Source organism: Hoplias malabaricus, chromosome 16 (genome assembly GCF_029633855.1).
Source record: "Hoplias malabaricus isolate fHopMal1 chromosome 16, fHopMal1.hap1, whole genome shotgun sequence".
NCBI lineage: Eukaryota > Metazoa > Chordata > Actinopteri > Characiformes > Erythrinidae > Hoplias > Hoplias malabaricus.
The window spans coordinates 7,428,956-7,449,983 of NC_089815.1; the positions used below are offsets into that span (position 1 = coordinate 7,428,956).

The 21,028-nt window shown below is 41.3% G+C and overlaps 2 protein-coding genes across 8 annotated transcripts in view; both read left to right on the forward strand.

Annotated features, from left to right (window-relative positions):
• The window catches only part of tead1b (TEA domain family member 1b), a 63,690-nt gene extending 51,313 nt beyond the window's left edge, over nt 1-12,377 (forward strand). For 4 of the 7 annotated variants that reach the window (XM_066647531.1, XM_066647535.1, XM_066647534.1 and 1 more), the window contains 9 exons: nt 1,569-1,580; nt 3,075-3,209; nt 3,472-3,518; nt 4,218-4,279; nt 4,400-4,524; nt 5,138-5,311; nt 6,932-7,072; nt 7,966-8,118; nt 8,814-12,377. In XM_066647531.1, coding sequence (XP_066503628.1) covers nt 1,569-1,580; nt 3,075-3,209; nt 3,472-3,518; nt 4,218-4,279; nt 4,400-4,524; nt 5,138-5,311; nt 6,932-7,072; nt 7,966-8,118; nt 8,814-8,927 — 963 coding nt within the window. In that variant the 3' untranslated portion in view covers nt 8,928-12,377. The remainder of the gene's footprint in view (nt 1-1,568; nt 1,581-3,074; nt 3,210-3,471; nt 3,519-4,217; nt 4,280-4,399; nt 4,525-5,137; nt 5,312-6,931; nt 7,073-7,965; nt 8,119-8,813) is intronic. The other 3 variants (XM_066647533.1, XM_066647536.1, XM_066647532.1) reach the window with 2 other exon arrangements.
• Nucleotides 12,378-16,460: 4,083 nt separating this feature from the next.
• On the forward strand, nt 16,461-19,312 carry rassf10b (Ras association domain family member 10b). The gene has a single exon (XM_066647972.1). It carries the CDS (start codon nt 16,695-16,697, stop codon nt 18,123-18,125), a length of 1,431 nt encoding a protein of 476 aa, XP_066504069.1. The 5' UTR covers nt 16,461-16,694; the 3' UTR covers nt 18,126-19,312.
• Nucleotides 19,313-21,028: the final 1,716 nt, after the last annotated feature.

The following is a 21,028-nucleotide window of genomic DNA, read 5'->3' on the forward strand; positions in this document are numbered from 1 at the left end:
TTTCCACAGTTCCCAGTTTACTCAGGTGGATTAATGACCCCTCATTTGTGTCCTGTGCGCGTGTCTTAGTGCGAGTGGCTATCTGTGCGCGCGCGTGTGTGTGTGTGTGTGTGTTTCCGCTGTGAATGCCCAGCCTTTCAGAGCCACTGGCGGCTGCTGAGTAGAAGCAGGCAGCTTTTGTGTGGGTCTCTGTCTACTCTCATCTAAAGCAAATTAGAAATGGGGATCAGGAAAGAATTTGAGCTGCCTCCCGCCATTTATGGCAGAGCATTAGAGTGATCGGGCCGGCGTCCTCTTAGCCGAGACATGTTGAGTGAAATGACTGTCATTACGGTTCCACTCTCTTGGCCAGCTCGTAATGAAAGGTGGCCACAATGATCTAAAGCCCACCATATTATCAGCTGCAGAAATCTTCCTTAGCTGTATAATAATAGCTGCAGAAAGATGCTTCTCCACTGTTCACCTGATGACTAAGTTTCATTCAGTTTCCAAATACGAAGTGTTGTTTAAGTGAAAATTCACCACTGATCCTGAATTCCAAAGACTGTTCTCGGGAGCTTGAAAGTAATGCTTTGGCCAGAAATCAATTCATACACCCCATATTTAGTCAATAAACCAAGACATGTTTAGAATTTTGTTTGCTTCTTTAGGTTTGCACGTGAACTGCAAGGATATTGTTACTTAAAAGTTATAAAAGCTTTAGTCTTTGTGCACTTGTGCAATGTAAACGATATGTTCCAGAAGCAAAAGACTATGAGGAAAAATAATAAAAGCAAAACTGGCAAAGTGCAAATATACATATATATTTGTATATATTCATCAGATGAGTATTGAGTATTTGTATCTCATCATTGTAGAGTAATGAGTCTTTATGTATCTAATAAATAAATATATATAATTTCTATTTTGCTTTCACAACATTCTCATTTCCTTTGATTCGAGAGCAAAACTACTGAAGTAAACTTTTTCCCTTAAAGGGTTTATTTGCTACAGACTATTCATTACAAAACACAGTCTAATATTATAAAAGAACATAAACTTTAAACTGTACATATCTTGAAAGGAAATTGTGATTCTTTTGTCAAGATAAGTGTGTATGTGTAAGATGTTTGGAACAAAACAATGTTATAAAAGTTAATCACAGGAGTGTTTGACTGTATTTCTTTTTTTTTTTTGAGGACTGATTTTGTTATAGAAAAACACCCCTATTCTTTGTCAATTTTTAGTTTACTTCATTTGAACATAGCACCTGTCCTTAACATTGTGTCAGAAAAAGTGTATTTTGATAAAACACCCACATAAAAATGTAACACTAAAGGCAAGCGTGCCCTTTTGCCCAATTTGTTCATCACAAAAGACCAAATATGTCTTGGCTTATGAGCTATTTTTGGGAAATTGTGTGAGTGCGATTTTTGGCCTAGAGATTAGAGAAAATGGGGAAAATATAATTGGCAAATCAGTTCATGTTTCTTAATCATAGGTGAAATGGATTATGGTGAGTTTGTTCCTATTTGAGTAATGTCACCTGTATGATTACATCAAAGCCTTTTTTATTTTTTTGCGTCTAGGTTACGAGCATGGTAAGTACAAAGTTTTACAAGTGTGTCCATTGTTCTGATGACATTCTGTAGCTGAGCTGTGGCCTTGCTTCTGCGCGTCTGCTTCCTCTGTGTGTTAGCAGCCAGCTCCTTACCACCCCACTTTACACACATATAAACACACAGCCCTTTGCCAGCATGCTACCTCAAGCTCACCCTCAGTGCTTTTGCCCAGAAAGCTGGTCAACGGCATGCAATGCCACTAGCATTCAGTTCTGTGTGCTTCAATGGCATTAGTGAGCAGCATTCCTTGGGTTTCTCCATACAGGGCCTTCCAAACTCCTGTTATTATCTACTAGCCTTTTGTGTTTCTCCAACATTGCAAGGAATGCTGCTTTTTCTCAGGTGTTTTTTTTTTTTCTCTAATAAGGCCACGTATGCCATGTGTGGCAAGAGGAAGGATGTCTTTTGTAGCCTTTGTGTGCTCATAGGTCCCCACGTGGCTCTTGGTGCTTATTAATTAACCTTTGGCCCGTTGAGAGGTGCATGGATTTGTAAGCGTGCCGCGAATTGAAGGAAATTTGAAAGTCTATATGCAAAGTTAGCCTTTAGCCTTCCTGGGAGGATTAAAGCTCGAGGTAATGAGTTGATATCTAAAGGAGCAAGACTCTTAACCACAGTGTCCTCCGCACTTTCATTCAGGCATTAGCTCTGTGTTGTTGACAGCACACTGTTCTGCAACCTTGATGGCTGCCTGCGGACGTGGAATGTAGCATGAGGGAGAAAAGAAGGTTATTATTGCTTACCTCTCCCTCATCTAAGTTGCACGTTTATTGGTGCTTAGAAAGCTGTTCAGTAATGTACATGGGTGATTTTAGCCCATATATAGTTTGCTAGAGTTTCAGACTTTCAGACTTTTCACTGGAGAATATGAGAGGAAGAATACAAAAGACATTCTTTAAAGTTTACTCTACTGCTGAGTCTTTTATTCGTTACAGTGTTAGTTCTGTGTTTGAAAAAATGATAAAAGTAGGCATCTTAAAGCCTGAATATTGTCTTTGCTTTTATCCAAATTCATAGACTATAGCAATATAATACAATGTCATACACATGTATTAAAAGGCTTGCCAGTTTCCAGTAAACTTTTGCTTATTTATATCATATTAGTTTCCATCACGTGTTATCTGTTAATATTGTTGGCAGTGCAAAGTAAATGCATAGACTTCTGACATTTTCTGGCTGATTAACTGCCTTTTAAACAAGGGGAACCCTGACAAAACTTTATTTCCTGCTGGAACTATTGCCTTAACTTCTTCACGTATCACTAGGATATTTATGATTGCAAATAGATGCTGTTTTTAGTAGGCTTGCTTGTGCATTCCAGCCAATAATGTCTTTGCTTGTTTGGCAAAGGCATAAGCTCTTTCCCTCTTGTCTTGTTGGATATGTTTTTGTCATCCCCCCACCCCCCCTCAACCCCAAACCACTCTTCACCCTTCACCAAGTCTTAAGCCCCTTTTGTAAACGCTGTTGAAGGATCAGACCGTGAAGGACAAAGCCCTCCAGAGCATGGCCTCCATGTCCTCGGCACAGATCGTCTCCGCCACGGCCATCCACAACAAGCTGGGCCTGCCAGGCATCCCTCGCCCCGCCTTCCCTGGAGCAGCTGGGGTAAGACGGCCCTCTGGCGCCCCCGCTATCGGCCCACCGGGGCCCAATCCCATTACACACACAAGCAAGTCCAGCTCACATCCACTGCCCACATCTGATAAACACACCAATGCTATAGTCAAGATAACAGTCCAGTATGGCACATTGTACACCTGGGTTTGGTAGAAAGCTGTAAACTATCAGATAACATGAGTATCACAGGCCTGCAGAGAGTGAACGTGAGGCTTTGCTTTGTTGTCTATTTATTTATCTAATTCTCTAGTTTTGGCAGGGCATGATATCCACGGGCCAGCCAGGATCCTCACAAGAGTGAGTATATTCAAAAGTTCTGCTCATATTAGCCAATAGAACACTTTCAATCTTTTTCTATCCCTCCTTCCTCTCTCTCCCTCTCTTGTTTGTCTTTGTGACTCTGCTTTGACCTGCTGTCCTTTTCAACTTACTGTTTTTTATGACTTTTTCTCCTCCTGTTTTCTCTCTCTCTCTCTCTCTCTCTCTCTCTCTCTCTCTCTCTCTCTCTCTCTCTCGCTCTCCCCACCCATTTTCTTTCTTACTTTCCCAATTTTTCTTGACTTTCTCTTATATAAATGATTTATTCTTTCTGATTTTCTCTTGCATTTTTCTTCTCACTTTGTCTTTTTCATCTTCTGTCTTTCTCCTTTCGTCTCTCAACTCTGTATTACGTCAATCCTTACACTGTCTTTCTCCTTTTCTCACTCAACCCATTATCAAGCTTATCCTTTCATTCTCTCTCTCTCTCTCTCTCTCTCTCTCTCGCTCTCTCTCTCTCTCTCTCTCTCTCTCTCTCTCTCTCTCTCTCTCTCTCTCTCTCTCCCCTCCATTCTGGCTTTACCAAAGGCAAGAATGGGTTCAGTCCAAGTTTGAATACTTTGTACAGCTTTGTTTCTTCTTCGCTGCACAGCCCTCATAATCTCTTCAATGTGCTTCAAAACCTCTTGACATCTGTGTCCCACGCCCTGACGTCCTTTTCCTCTTTTCTCGTTTTAGCATCAAACCATTTGCACAGCAAGCCTATCCCATCCAGCCCGCTGTCACAACAGCAATTTCAAGTATGTTCTCTAAAATAAAATAAATAAGTAAATAAAATATATTCTTTTTGGGGGTTTGTAGTGAAATTTTTTCATCCATATGCTTCTGTACATATGTTGTTTTATTGTGTATGCGATCAGGTTATGAGTCAACGGCAGCACCAGCACCCACAGTACCCGCGTGGCAGGGCCGCTCAATTGGCACCACCAAACTCAGGCTGGTGGAGTTCTCAGCCTTCCTGGAGCAGCAGAGGGACCCAGACTCTGTGAGTGGTGCTACTAAAAGTCAAGCCATGCTAAACTGGTGGTCTAACAAATTACCACAATTATGTATTTCACCAGTGTCATTTTATAGTATTTTATTATATATGAGAATTCATACAAAACTTACTATCAGCCCCACCTCGCCCTCTCTCTATGGGAATGCCACGCTGCTTATATTTCTGTAAGTAGACAAGAGACGAGGTCAGGCAGAAAGGCCAAGTGCATTTCTGTCCCTCAAAATGGCAGCCCTGAGCTCGAGCTTCACATTTTTTATGATTTGTCTTGGACAGCGGCAATCCATCTTTGTTTGTCTGCATTCTCCGGAGGGTTTTGTTTTTGCTATCGATAACGTATGACATCAGCCATTTATCATATGCGTAGCTGAATATTTCAAATGGTTGCATCTGCAAAGAAGGAGTAGAGCTGATAAATATAGCTCAGTAATAGGCTTTTATGAGTTAGTATGAAAGCCCTAATAACATAAAACACCTCGTACATTTACTGTCACTCTGTCATTGAAGCTCAAGGGACTGATTTTGTTTTGTGTGGTTGTATGCAGTGTGAAAGCATAATGTTTCCTTCTTTCTGAGAGTCTACATCTCTTTTCCTTCACAGTATAACAAGCACCTTTTTGTGCACATCGGTCAGACAAATCACTCCTACAACGATGCCTTGCTGGAGTCGGTGGACATTCGTCAGATTTATGACAAATTCCCGGAGAAGAAAGGGGGCCTAAAAGAGCTCTTTGGCAAAGGTCCTCAGAATTCCTTCTTCCTCATAAAGTTCTGGGTGAGTGCCTCTTCGCAGCGAATCAGCACTTTATCTGGAGTACTTCATCTCCCTTATTTTATGCACAGTTTGACACTCAGAGTGGTTTGGTTAAAAACCCAATTTATACACTTCTTCTTTCCAAATATTGTCGATCGGCCAAGACAATTCTGCTTTCTGAAGTCTGCTTTTTAGTTCAGCACAAATGCTATCACATTAATGTACTTTACAATGACAGTGACTCAATTTATTTTGACTATAAAATGTTGATATCTGTAAAATTAAGGTGCAGCTGGGGGGGGGGGTGAGGGACGACACATTTTCTTTGACTGCTACTTTGGCTACAATACAATGTGTGAAACACTCCTCTGTAAACTGCTTTTTAAATATGTTTAAGGCCAAAACCATGACATAAAAATGCTTTTTATTATTCCTAAAAACGTCAATCGAGCATGACAAACATGCATTGGATGATTATATATTACGGGAGACGTGTATGTGAATTTCAATTGATAAATAAATGGATTTCTTATAAACTACAGATAAATACTGTAGCATTCATTAGGTCTCTGGATTGTACAGGACTTGAGTCTTTTTCAAGCAATATGGGGAATGTTTGAGCATTAATAGATCATGTAGCATACTGTGTTTTTATTCTCTGAATATTTGAACTGCTGCCCAGTTGAGTATGAAGAGAGTGGACCACTTCAGGTGGGCTTGTGTGTGCTATATTTGGTGTTGCATAGCAGAAAAGCACCAGATCAAAGCCTCTGCTAGTTCCTGTCTAATATTTCAAAACAATCATGAGGTCCGGCTGCCACTCTAATAGCTGTTTAAACATTGCATATGTTTTACCCAAAACGAAATGCTAACTAGCGGCGAGCAACAAAGTGGACCACACTGCAGCCAAAATTCCGTTTGAAGTGATGAGCAGATCTGAAATTCAAATGAAACTGCAGATCTGCACAATAATGCCTCTCCTGAATATTATGTGAAAATCTAACGGGCCGTCTTAATGAAGAGGAGAGCATGCCGGAGAGGAATATTTGCGTTTTTTCCCTTTTTTTTTTTTCTTTTTCTTTTTCTTTATTAATTTTGATAATGAACATCGTGTCCTAATGAAAGAAAGAGGCTGCTGAGAGCTGCTCTTTTTCATGAGGGTGAAATAGCTTTCACACATGATGTCATTTAATCTATTCTTTATCATCTTGCCTTTGAAAGGCTACACTGATACACTGCTTTTTAAAATGGATGCACCTAAAGCCCCAGATTGTTCATTCAGTGAATGGAAAATGCAGCGCTGAATATGGGTACAACTATTGATTTAAGGGATACAGATCTCTCCTGGATATTTCACTAATTTGTTCCTTAATGCACTTGAACAGATCAGTTTTTGTTCTTCTTTAGTGTAATAAGATACCAGTGACTACAGTCAGCCTGCATTAAGTGCGCTACCCTAACCATGTCCACCAGATGGCAGCTTGGCATTCACAAGTTTGTGCAAGATAAGGCTGTCTGCCCTTTACTGTAATTTTATAATCAAAGCTGTTATTGAAAGATAAACTTATTAAATCTGTTCATTATAAAATATCATTGTTGCCCATTCCTAACTGTGCTCACATCGCTGTTGTATTTTTCCAGGCCGACTTGAACTGTAACGTCCAGGAGGAAACAGGTGCTTTCTATGGTGTGACAAGTCAGTATGAGAGCCCGGAGAACATGACCATCACCTGTTCCACTAAAGTCTGCTCCTTTGGCAAACAGGTGGTGGAGAAAGTAGAGGTTGGTGTTTGTTTTTCCTTTACTGACTCTGCATGGGGCATGATGAAGAATATTATTTATATATTTATGAGTAATATTATTTATTCTTATTAGTAGTATTAGTAGTAGTAATAATCCTCGTAATAGTAATTCTTTATCTGTAACCGCTTATCCAGTTCAGGGTTATGGTGGGTTCGGAGCCTACCTGGAATCACTGGATGCAAGGCGGGAACACACCCGGGAGGGGGGGACAGTCTTTCACAGGGTGACACACAGTCACACATTCACTCACATACTCACACCTAGGGACATTTTTGAGTCGCCAATCCACCTGCCAACATTTTTGGATTGTGGGATGAAACTGGAGCACCCGGAGGAAACCCACGCAGACACAGGGAGAACACACCAACTCCTCACAGACAGTCACCCGGAGCAGGAATCGAACCCACAACCTCCAGGCTCCTGGAACTGTGTGACTGCGACGCTACCTGCTGCGCCACCGTGCCGCTCTAGTTTTATAAATAGTGTGTTTAATAAAAATGTTGCATAACGTGGCATAAATGAATCCATGCAGGCAAATATATATCTGACTACCCTGGAATATTATGTCTGAATTACAACCATGCCTTTACAGTGTGTAGGGTTTATGCTGTGTGTTTTTTTGCTATGTGACGTTTGAATGCTTTCTCTTGCAAGTTGCCCTAATGCCATATTTCACATATAAAGCCTCAGACCAAGCTGATGTTTTTGCAGTATGTGTTAGGTAACAAGTCATAGAGTCTATCAAGTAAAACAATGATTTTGCCCTAGGTAGTACTTTGGAAAATAATAAAGATATGTGATTTAAAACGGTCAAATCCAGTCCCTTTGATGTTGGTTTAATATCTTGCTCTCTCTTTTTGCATTTTCCTCAGACGGAGTATGCTCGTTTTGAAAACGGCCGCTTCGTTTACCGGATAAGTCGGTCACCCATGTGTGAATACATGATCAACTTTATCCACAAACTCAAACACTTGCCTGAGAAGTACATGATGAACAGCGTTCTGGAGAACTTCACCATCCTTTTGGTAAGCCAACCCACCTTTGTAATTCTGTTTTGCCCTGTAGCCCTCTCCCTACTTCAGAGTGGTGGGTGGAGTCTTTGGCCCTCAGCTCAACATTCCTGACATTCCTGTGTTTTGGCGTGGAGCCTCCTAATCTCCCGCAGAGTGGATAGGGAGGGCTTTCATTAAGACAGTAACCACAGGGATTAGAGCCCTGGTTCTCTTTCACTGAGAATGGGCTTGTGGGTGTGCTCTCTCAAGAACTCCCCACATGCATCTTGTCTTCTTCACATTCCTCACATTGTAGTCATACACACACAGGGTCTGTAAAATTTCAGCACTGCAGCACTCTCAAAGGCTGCCCAAAAATTGTAGACATTCACTCGCCCAATGTTTCTTCTCAAGTTAAAGGAATTAGCTGGGCATTGGTTCCCCTTGTTTTCTGAAATAACAGCCTCTGCTCTTCTGGTTAGACTTTATACTCGATATTGGATGTCTAGTGTGACCCCTCTCCAAGTCATTCCAAACTATTGGATGTTCCACTGTCCACTGGCCTTATGCAGGGGGGGTTCACACCCGTCTAGCACATGAAGCCCACGCTTGGCGTTGCCGAGTGTATTTTACTGGCGGTGTATATGGATGTGTGCATGTGAGGTGTTAACTGCATGTAAACTTGTAGTCATTTACTATTTCTCTTTCTCTCGATCTCTGCCTGGCAGGTGGTCACAAACAGAGACACACAGGAGACCCTGCTGTGCATGGCATGTGTGTTTGAAGTGTCCAACAGTGAGCATGGAGCACAGCATCACATCTACAGACTGGTGAAAGAATGAAGCTTGCGCTGACCAGCAGCTCTGTCCTATAGACTCTGAACCTCAATAAAAAAGTGGCAGTGCCTCTAGTTCAACACTCACCCACAACAATTCTCGCCCACATCCGGGTGATGCTTATTGTTTTTACTTTTTTTTTTTTGGGTCATTAATAATGTATATGTGTTTGACATTTTGACTGCAGCTGTGAATTGCTGTACAGTTGTATTATGTTTTGATACAGGAAAGAATCTTCATTTAAAATGATGCCTATTGGAAATATCTTCGTAGGTTGGGTGTGTGTGTGTGTGTGTGTAACTATATATATATATATATATAGTTACACTACAAAATTTGATTGAATGTGGCCAACAAACTGAAATCACTTCAGGCTTTTTCTTAATTGCTTTACTGTACACCCTCAAAATTTTAGCCTTCTTTCTATGGTTCATGTAAAACAATAACGTCTGAGTGCATGTGTGTAGGCATAAGTTTGTGTGTATAGATGTATATACTCACATATAATGTACTTTTTTTTTTTTTTTTTCCCAAAGAAAAGTATTTGAGGACTTTCATTTTGGAATATTTGGTTAATGAAACAAAAACATTTATTGTGGCCATCAGGAAGATAAAGTTAAACACTAAAAAAGACATTTGTAGCATTCAGGGAATTCTAAACTCCGGCCCATGAAAAGTATTTTATTAATATTTTTTTTTAAATCCTGACTTTTTGATGAGTGACTGCACTGTGATAGCGCTCTAGAGGTTTATTCCAACTTCTGTCTCTCTGCTGTGGCTAATGGCAAGTCATCACCTGCAATAAGAAGAAGAGCAGAGATGTTGACCCCTTCACAACAGTCCCAAGCAGTTCCTGCTAATGTTCTAACGCTGAAGAGTATCACTAAAAGCAAGAAAGCACTACGTAATGTACCAGGGACTGATTGAGAGTCACAATGTCCCAAGCACTTGGATCCTCTTGTAGGACACGCCTTATTGAGCAATCCTACGTTTTTGTTTTTTTGGGTTTTTTTTTTTCTCCATTTTGGATCGCTGACAATGTTCCTCTGATTATTTGTTGAGACACAATCACATGGTAAAGACATGGGAAGCTCCTTTTGAAGCGTGTCCCCTTTATGTTTGTCATCAAAATGTATTCTCTTTAAAAACAAAAGGTGACAGAACGGGTTCTTTGACTTTACCTAAGCAGTCGTTCTCAAGCTGGTCCTCAGGGCCCCTGGATAGTGCTTGTTTTTACTCTATCCTCCATGTCGTGAGGTAGGTTAGATGATAAAATTGGACATTTCCGGAGTCCCTGAGGGTTAAGAATCTCTGTAATAAACAACTTTTCAATATATGGATCTTTTAAACCAGTTCTGTAAATGTAGATTTCACGTTTTTCCTAGAACAAGAAATCCAAGGAAAGAACCACTTAGGAACCTTTATTCCTCTGTTCCTAGGCTTCTCGTGTTTTTAAGGAGTCCGTTCTACTGCCTTTAAATGGAAAACACCAAGCCCATGCCTCTGTGGCCTCCTCCGGTCTTCTTCTGAGACTGCGAGCCTTAACCATGGTCGTCTGATAGATATATTTTATGTTTTTCCTCCAAAAGATGCCACTAAAGCTGTGAGCTCTTTCCTAAGCTGGAAGACCTTTCTCGTTCTTGTCACATGTTGTAGGAATTGTACAGTACAGAGCTGCCAAAGCGTAAACAATATCCAGCACAGTGCCTTAGAGGATGCCTCCCGTCCTGCATGAACGTGGAAAGAAGGTTTCTTTCACCCAAGAAACACTAAGATCCTTATTTACATGTCGCTTGTAGATGAGATCTGGCCAGTGTGCGCATTGGCTCCAACTATCACTGCATCATACACACTACTTTATATAAATATATATATATATATATAAGAACACTAGCCAACCTACTGACCATGCCTTTCATATAGGAACAGACCAAAAATTTCATGGAGGTACAATAACCTCCTCCTCGTCTCCTGCACTGTAGCATGAAAGTGCCTTTGGTTCACCTTTTTTCCAGCTTAGAAAAGACAAAATATTATTTTGCATTACTAAGATGATCAAAAACCAAATACGTGGATGTAAGTAAAATATTCACCACAATGCCTTTCTAAAATTTTATAGTCGACAACAAGGGACAGTGGAGAAATATTAAACTACGGTAACATTATTTGACAATTATTGATTAGAGAAATTATTATGAATATTTGTTTAGAAATTCTGTTTTTGGGGCAAATTGTGAACTATTGTGAGAAGCACCTCTGTTTGTATGTTGTAAATTTTTTGCAAAATGTATTAACCTGTCGGGGAGGGGGGCGGGGAGCGGTTTCTTACGTTATTGTAATACAGAAATAGAGTAATTTGGAGCCCTGACCTTTAATAGCATCACTGTGCTACTGTATTCTCTTTAAACACTGGAGAATCATCGCCAGTAGGATGTATCCTTATTTTTGGAAGATTATATTCACACCTTGAAAAGGACTAAAAATCACGTGACTGTCCACTTAACAAATGAGAATTGGTTTCGAAGGCCTTTACTGTTACAGACGTTTAAAAGCTTCACCTTTTCTTTTGTTTTAACCCCCATTTACCCGAGATATTCATTCCAATCATTTGTGAGGATGGTTGCGGACGTTCAACTGATCTGTACGTGTGATCTGTATGTTATACTTCTTTGATGTAAACCGTGGAGTTTTAGTACGCTCGACTTGAAAACGACAGACTATTTTGATTGATTTGTGTTTGCCCTTCATTTTCCTACTCTCTGTTCTCTGGATCCTGGAGATTTTCCTGTATTACTGTTCTCTGTGTATGCGATGGTTTTGTGATGTCAGTATATGAAACTGTTACTTCTGCACTGCTGGAACCTTTGACCTGTCCGTTCCACCTTAAAAATGATTCCAGCTGCCACACCCTTTACTTCACTATAGGGAGCTGAATATCGATGCCTTTAAAATGACGAATGTTAGGACACTACTTTGATAGTGACGGACACTAAGTGGTTGCTTTCTTAAAGGAATCTTGACCCACGTCAGCAGTTGAGCTATTGTTTATTTGTATTTTGTCCGTGTGTAGGTACTGGTACCTCCTTTGTTCATTACCATTTAAGACGTTGGCTTTAAAGTGAACTATTCTCTAGTTCGACATAGTATCATGAAAAAATTACTATTGGGTTTGTGTGCAGAGATTTTTTTGTAAAAAGGTGCTTTGTATAAAATTATATATTCTGGCTTTTCTTGGTACAAAGGTGTGATATCTTTTAATATCCATAATGATGGTAAAAGTGCTGGAGCAAAGGTGAGAGCGGGAGAGAAGAAAACCTGCTATGTGTATGTGTTCTTTACTGCATATGGTCTTGTCTTTGCTCTGTAACATTTTGATGCCTTCTTGATAAAGTGGTAGATATTTTGTAGCTTTCTAGACACTTTGTATGTATACATTATTGAATAAAATAAGTAAGAACAGTTCTTCATGGTTTCTGCATGTTTATTTCTACTGTTGCCCTAGTTGTCAGATGCAGATGGGTACAGCAGCTTACAGCCAGATACCATTACTGTATACGGCTTGTACAGAAAAACTTAAGCTCCAGTTTCAAAGGGATCCCGTCACAATGAAGCACAACAACACAAAGTCTAAATAAACACAAATGGTAGTAAAGGAATACGAGTGGTTGAAATAGAACTGAAGAAAATCTCAAAACATCCCAAAGCAAGCAGATCATCAGTGGAAATCCTTTTTTTCTGCTTAATCGGTGTTGGAAACTTGCTGTGGTTTTCTAACCATTTCTGTGCTACTCCTAAACTGCAGGCTCCAGTTATAGCACAAGGTTAACACAACTGTAGTTAAAGAGTTTTAAAGGAACAGTAAGCCACACATAAAAGTAATTACTCACTGGCTCTTAATAATCAAATAATAATAAAATTAGAAAAACAAAGCGCACTCCACTGAATGAGGTTCAAACTTTCATTTATTTTTTAGATGAAACTCAGATTTGAGTGAAGTTAATGAAACAGCTTCATGGCGTAGAATGAAGAGTCAGTTTATCAGGCCTCATTCACATATTTAGATTCAGTCCTGCATGTGTATATCTATACATTGCTTCTTTAAACATATATAATTAATGTAGATTAATGTACCAGCTGGTTCATGTTCTGTATTCATGTAAAATCCCGCCTATGGTTTAAATAAGGAATTGTGGTCACAAATGGAGAAAACGCATTCTCCCAATCTCCCTACATGCTTCTTTTAAACCCAGCTCCTCCAGGCCTCCGTACTTCTGCCTACTGTTTAATACACGATGTTATGAATATATTGAACACTAGGGGGAGAGATTGTTTCACTAATCGTTAGTTGATCATACTCTGACATTAAAGGCAAATCCAGCAGAGGGCAGCCTTAGTCTAATAAAGTGTGTGTAATGTTTATTTCAGTCTGGAATTTGTTCCCGAGCTCTTTAGGACTGGCTTATTTAAATATTCCAAATATTCTGCTTATTTATATGATTAAATGATTAGAGCAATTTGATGCTAAACGAACCTTTCTAAAGAAACGTTGTATTGTCAGAGAGGAACTAGACCTCTGAAGGCTTCTAAAGGTTGTATATAAAAGCTTTTAAATAACACAGTTATGAATGCAACTTAAACGTGGTTTAAAAGCTGTAATGGGATTTTTTTTTAATCCATTCCTGATAAAGGAGTATTTTTTAGGGATAATAATAATAATAATAATAGAAATCTATCAAGTTTAAAACTGTTTCAGTACCTCAGCATTATCCATAGGTCTACATCTGAATTACTTCTGAAAAAGAACCTTAATGTCTACGACAAGTTGTTCAGGCGGGTGTTTCTCGCAGCAGGTTGGGGAGATAATCTAAAAATCAACAATGTCCCTAAGGGAAAGATAAAAGAACATTTTTATCAGACAGTGTTTGTGTTTGTCGAAGCTGATCCACTTTACTTAGAAGTAGATTTTTCAAAATTTCTTGGAAAAAGACATTTTTATCAAAGGCTGCAGTCAAAGGTGAAGCTATCCACTGGGTTTTCAGTCATACATAATGCTCCCACAAGGTTGTGCTACTCGTCCTCTCTCTCTCTCTCTCTCTCACACACACACACACACACACAAAGAGTGTAAATCCTGGTGTGAGGGATTTTTGTGGCATTACCCAAACCTCCTATGTTACAGAGAACCACAGAGAACACAGCAGATCATCCACCACCGATTTACCTTTATACCCTCAGCTCCTTTAACGTTACACCAGAAAATCAGAGAGATTTCCTTAATATCTTCATAATATCTCCTACGAAATGAGATCTGATGAAAACACAAAACAGACGTCAGCCTGCTGCTAGTCAGATATTTCTCCTGAGAAAATAGAGTCCATGGACTCAGTAATCTCACTTGTCTCTTGTTTGCTTTTTAATGTCTTGTCAGCTTTTTCAGCTGTTTTCTGAGATAACGCTCGTGTCTGAGTAAACTAAAGACAGGATCTCAAGCACTTCTCAAGGCTAGGAACTTTCTGTTTGGACTATTATCGTTCATTCATTCATTATCTGTAAGCGCTTATCCAGTTCAGGGTCACGGTGGGTCCAGAGTCTACCTGGAATCATTGGGCGCAAGGCGGGAATACACCCTGGAGGGGGCGCCAGTCCTTCACAGGGCGGACTATTATCAAATAACTATTATTTTGTCTCGACCAGAAACATCTTTTGTCTCCTGTTAGTCAAATGGAATCTAAGAAAATGTCTTTTGACAAAGTAAAGAGCAACATTTGAGCGACACATTTCTTCTGTGGGTAGTCTTTGCATATTTTATAACCACTCAATCTCTAAAAACATGAACTCGGAATACGCCTGGCACTAACTGTTTACCGGGGTCTGCTCCACAAAGGTGGGTTTAAGAGATAGTTAGGTAACTTAAGTCCAGAGTTGAAAACTGTTCAGAAATGTCGCCTCAGCTCTGGTCCCATCTGAGTTTCTTTTGAGGCACTTCTCAACAGAGGAGCTCTACACAGCAGTTTATGAACGTGAGTCTCGGGCTATTGTTTCTGATTTTACTGCTGGAGTCACGTGCTGTAACGGCTGTCTGTGCTGAATTGTCTGTGGAGTCACTCACAGGGCCGCAGCAGCCTCAAACTCTGAAGGCCATATTTTCTACTTGTTTCAGAATAATCGTGTCGTTTATTACACCCGTTTTCCGACAAGCCCCTGCCCTCCGCACCGGGATTGGCTTGTAGAATTCATGCTGGTGTATGTGCTATCAGTTATCAAATCAAATCAAATTTATTTATATAGCGCTTTTCACAACTGATGTTGTCACAAAGCAGCTTCACAGAATTCCAGTAAGACAAGATTTGACATGAAAACCTTGTCAGTTATGTATTCATTATTTTCCAAAAGAAATCCCAATATTTTAATGTAAAATGTAATAATTTATATTAAGGTTTACAAAGTTGTTTATTTGTGCTATTGTACGCTCTATGTTCCATTTCTTAGTGAAATATATTTAGGCTATATGACAAAATGGTGGAGTAAACAATGTCTATGTAAATAGTCTAATTAACATCTCTAAACACTGCAGTTCACTAATAATCAAAACAGTAAATTAAACTGCAATTTTTAAAATAATAGGCTATAAGCAAATTTAATATAGCCCCTGGTGTATTTATTTATTTATATATAACATCATATTCCCTGTAAACATTTAGCCGTTGATTCAACTTTGAAATAACGTGATGACTGCCGTCTAATCAACGTTCTCTTAAGGTTGAAAATGAAAGTTGAAAAAACGTCCAAACACAGACAATGAAAAGACGACTATTAGACGCATTTTCGGCGTCCATTGACGCTATTAATTGGTCACCACTTAACTAACTTATTAAGATTGATTTTGGACGTCTACTAACGTTTAAAATATGTCCTTGACGGACAGACTACTTTTAGACCTATTTTGAACGGCCAGGGACGTTCCTTGTTTACTGTGTTGCTGTTTATATATTTCTAAGACTTAAATAATAAGTTCTAATTAATCAATTTTTAAACTAATTAGCTATCTAATTTTAAGTATTCATTTATGAACTAATTCTTAACATTAAGGCAGTATTGCACAATGCAAGGTTTCTCATTTTAGACGGTTTAACCTACGGGTCTGGTCAGTTGTGTCCAGTAAAACAAGACCTGAGCAAATTCCTATTGGACTGTCTTCAAAGTTGAGGACTGTCCAGTAGAAATGTTCCTCGTGTCTTTATATGTCAGTTCTCTAGCTAACTCAGGAATCCTGCTTTGTGTGCTTACTGAAAATAGTTGGGTGAGAATAGCGACTCAGAGAGCAGCTAACTTAATCAACCAATCAGAGCTCAGAGAGACGTGTCCGGTCGGATAAATGGGCGGGACTCAAACCTGAGTAGAACGCTGTAGCCAATCCCAGCTCAGGGGGGGCGTAGCCTGTCAGAATACAGGCGCGAAAAGAGAGGGGGGAAATCAACAACAAAACAACGCCACTGTGAACTTTAACTGCGCCGTCATCTCACCGGAGCGAGGGCTCGGAACATCCCCGCGCAGCGCGAGCCAGCTCTGGAGCGGAGCGTCGTAACGTTTAACTGTTAACGGAAAACTCCAAAATTTAACAGAGGCTTTTCTTCGTTACTTATTGTTTGAATTAACGTAGGATAAAACTTTTCTTTCCGTTTGTCTCTGTTTAGTTCAGTTACCACCCTTTGAGCCGTTCAGGAGAAGCGCGACCGCTCGCGGGCGGGCGGCGGGCGCGAGAGAGACAGAGAGATGGAGAGGGAAGAGAACCAGATCTCGGTGTGGGTTTGCCGCGAGGAGAAGCTCGTGTCTGGTCTGTCCAAGCGCACCACGTGCGCGGATGTGATTAAAGTTCTGCTGGAGGAGCAGCGCTCGACGCCGTGCGCGCACTCTTACTGTCTCGTGGAGAAATGGAGGGGCTCGGAGCGCGCGCTACCTCACAACACCCGGCTCCTGCGCCTGTGGAACGCTTGGGGCGAGGAGCGCGATAATGTTCGCTTTGTCCTCGTGCGCAGCGATGTGTCGGCGGCCGGCGGCGAACCGCGGAGCGCGGAGGCTCGCGTCGTGCTCAGCCGTGAGAGCGCGCGTGCCTCCTCTACCTCTGCGTCCGCCGCAGCGGTGTCGCGCGAGCGCCAGCGGCGCATCGTCCGCAAGGCGTTCAGGAAGCTCGAGCGGATGAACAGGAGGCGCGCACGGGCCGCAGCCAAGGACGCGCGCGCGGCCGAGAGGATGGAGACGCTGGTGCACGCGGTGGTGTCGCAGGACCACACCATCCGGCAGCAGATGCGCAGGCTCGAGGAGCTGGACGCCGAGATCGACCGGCGCGAGGCGCGTGTTCACCGAGACCGTGTCAGAGCCCATGGTGCCAACTACGTCCAGGACACGTACCTGGTGGGTGCCAACTGCGCACAGGACACTCACCTGGTGGGCACCAAAACAGTGCAGGATACACAGTTGGTAGGAGCCAATAAGGACACGCACACAGTGGCCACCAAACAGGACACAAACTTCGTGGACACCAAGCAGACCACGAAGTTGGTGGGCTCCGAGCAGGACGGAGGGTGTGAGGATGTCAGCGCTCACTCTGAAGAGGTCCTCCTCGCTCTGCGGCTGGAGGAGTACGCAGACAAGTGCGAGGAGGTACTTCGGCTGCACGAGGAACTGGCGGAACGTGAGGCTCTGGCGGTCAGCCTGGTTAGTCAGATCGAGGAGGAGCTCAACCGGCGCTGGATGGAGCGCAGATGCTCCAAGAACACTCCGGGACCAGAAGACTCACTGCTGGAAGAGGAACAAGTCCGAACCGAGCTGGACACGAGTCTGTACATCGGCCTGAGGCTGAGCACGGACTTGGAGGAGGTCAGGAATCAGCTGGACTTGAGTGAGGAGGTCTGGGAAGAGAGGGATAGAGAGCTGAGGGACCTACTGGAGAAGGTGGACTCGCTGGATTTGGAGGAGGACGAGGAGGATGAGGAGGAGGAGGCATGTGCCAGGATAAAGGACGGGGATGGGATTGACATGGACAGTCCTGTGGTGCCCCCAGCACAAAGCCCCAGCACCTGGGTGGAGCAGGCCAGGGGACTCTCAAAGACTTGCAACAGCAATGACGATGATTCGGACACAGGACTGAGCTCCATGCACAGCCAGGACTCGGACAGCGCGCCAGTTTGCGAGTCTTTAGTATAGCAGCCGGATCTATGTTAATAGAGCTAATAAACAGAACTGCATACACACTACACCAGAACTATACCAACAGTGGAGTAAAGACATGCACTTAGAAGCATCACATCTGTCAGTAGTAGCGGGAATAGCATAGAGTATAATCTGCTACCCTGGGGCTGAAAACTGGGGTTCAGTTCCCTACCTGGCAGTCACACCATTGCTTTTTTCTGTAACATGGCTCAGCTGTAACTCACCCTGTATTAGCAACAGCTCATGAAGGCTACACGGCCATAATGGACCTCCTGCAAGAACTACATTGTATTGTCCTTGAAGTTACAACAAGCTTGGAACATTAGCCAAACAGTCAGTAATGACCTAAAATCACGACAGATCGTCACTGTCCAAAGATAAAACATGTATCTCCATTCGTGTTGATTTTTAGTTTATTACATTATTTAAACCCAGTAGCTGTCCTTCACATTGTGTGAAAGTTTCATGATGAATGGACCAATAGAAATGCTCCAAATTTACTTGGAATAAAATATTTTTACACAAACTTCCACTGAAAGTTAAGAACGTTTTTCCCCCCTTCTCCTATAAAGTTAAACTTTGGAGATACATGTCTTTCTTTGGACAGAATGAATGATATGAATACACTGAATCTGTGCCTTCACAAGCTCTACACTTTCACTTTTGTTGCTCTTAAAAATGATAAAACATCAGACCACAGATAACAAAAGCCGATACTAATATTTAAATGTTGTTATATTTTATTATTAAAACGAAGAACAGATGCAGTACCACCGCTGATCATCATCATCATTTTGAAGTTTCTATTCACATTCATATGAGACACTTACAAACATCTGAACGACTGCATGAGGTTCAGTGTGAGCACGAAGGTCTTCCTTATGTAAAGAATTGCAACAGCGAAACATTACAAAATCTGGGGTGAAATATGCACTTAGCAGTTGTATTATTCAGATAAGGGTTAGGTTACTGCTTTTGGACGAGTTTTTCAATGTGTGGATTCCGTCAGTGTTCTTTTTTCAATGCTTCCTTGTGTTTGAAAGGAAAGCCAAGGCCTTGCTTGTTGTATGCTCTTTGAAAGTTAACAGAAGTTTAAAGTTCTGAAAGTTGGTGCCATTTCAGAAATGTTGGATATGGTGGTTCATGTTTACAAACTTGTTTATTCAGCCAATAAATCTATAAAAATGTAATGTTACAACTGAATTGACTTTAATGCTGTTGATAATCAGATATTGTACATGATGGATATGCAGTGTTTTCATTTTTATTACACGTGTAAGAACTTAAGTCTTGTAACCTTGTTTATTGTGATGGTGGCACTGAAGTGGTTGCATGAAAAATGGAAGAACTGGATTGATGAGTTTGGCTTAATAGTTTCGGTGTTAAACCAGACAGAAGCCAGACACGTGCTATTAAGCTGACATAGGCTTGACATGGGACAACGCTGGCAAGTAACAACACACTACAATATGTGCTATAATATTTGTGCAATATCAGAGTTCAGATTTCCCTATTCCCTACCCACAAATCTTGAAACAACAGTGGATTTGTAAATATTTTTGCAGCTCACAGTTTCCACATTTCACAGGCCAGTCTGAGAACTAGGAAAGCAGACATCACACAGATGCTGAGCTCTGCTCTTTTGAAAGCAGGACGTTTATGTAACTCATACCTGCCTCACGTGCCCAACACCAGCAGCCAGGAACTGTCCAGGACTCAGACAGACGGTAGGGTCAGTACAGGTTGACAGGCCCAGGGCTCATCCAGTTGGTCATCGGTGAGCTGTGCTGTGTGTTAATGAGGAGAGCGTTACACTGGTAATGTGCACCCAGGGGTTGTACTTCACACAGTAACCTGAGAGAAGCTCAGTAACTGCCTGCCTTTTTTATTCAACCAAAATTTGTTGCTAAAACTGTGGCACAGTGGTTGGCAAATGTACAAATCCACTTTGATCAGTTCGTAAACAAAGGGTGTTGAGACTTTAATACTTAACTGTATGGATTGTATACATGTTCTTCAAATATTACCGAGAGTCAGAGGAAAAAATATAACTTTACAGTAGAAAAAAAGAGAAAACAACAACCCCCCACCCTCTAAAACATTCAGTGGGAGTCAATGTAAAAAGGATTTATTTCAAGTAATTTTACAGCATTTCTATTGTTTCATAATATTCACACAATGTAAAAGACAGGGTTTAAACGATAAACTAAAAATCTACATAAATGTAGATACGTGTTTTTTGGACAGTGACAATATACAACGATCATCCAAAAGCTTACAATAACCTTCTTTGCTTCTTTACGCATTGTCCAAAACTAAGCAGAGATTACTTTGGAGGTTGATCATAGCTCTGCAGTGACACTGACGTGGTGGTGGCGTGTTAGTGTGTGTTGTGCTTGTATGAATGGATCAGACACAGCAGTGCAGCTGGAGTTTTTAAACTCTGCTCGATAGCCCAGCTGCCAAAAATATCCAACCAACAGAGTCCTGTGGGCAGTGTCCCCCTGCCACTGCTGAAAGGTGATAGGATCAGCAGATGAGCTAATCTGATTTGCATTTACAAGGATAAACAAGGTATACAGAGTGACAAAGTGGGCACCTTCTAAAGACTCATTGTCCCAAATTAGTACAAGATATATAATAAATACACTAACATGAAATATGAAACATACAGTAGATTTATGAGAATGTAACTAAACTTCTACAGCCTACGCAGTCGGATCTGCCTGCAGGTTTTTAGCAGTTTGGTTCCAGGGATGCAGCTCTAGCACTGAGCTGGATCAAATTTCTAACTGACCTTCAGGAACGGCACCTGTCACATCCACATCATCAGCATCTGGCCTGAGGTTTTACCACATCAGTGATAGCCATGAATTCAGTGTTTCAAGTCTGCTCTG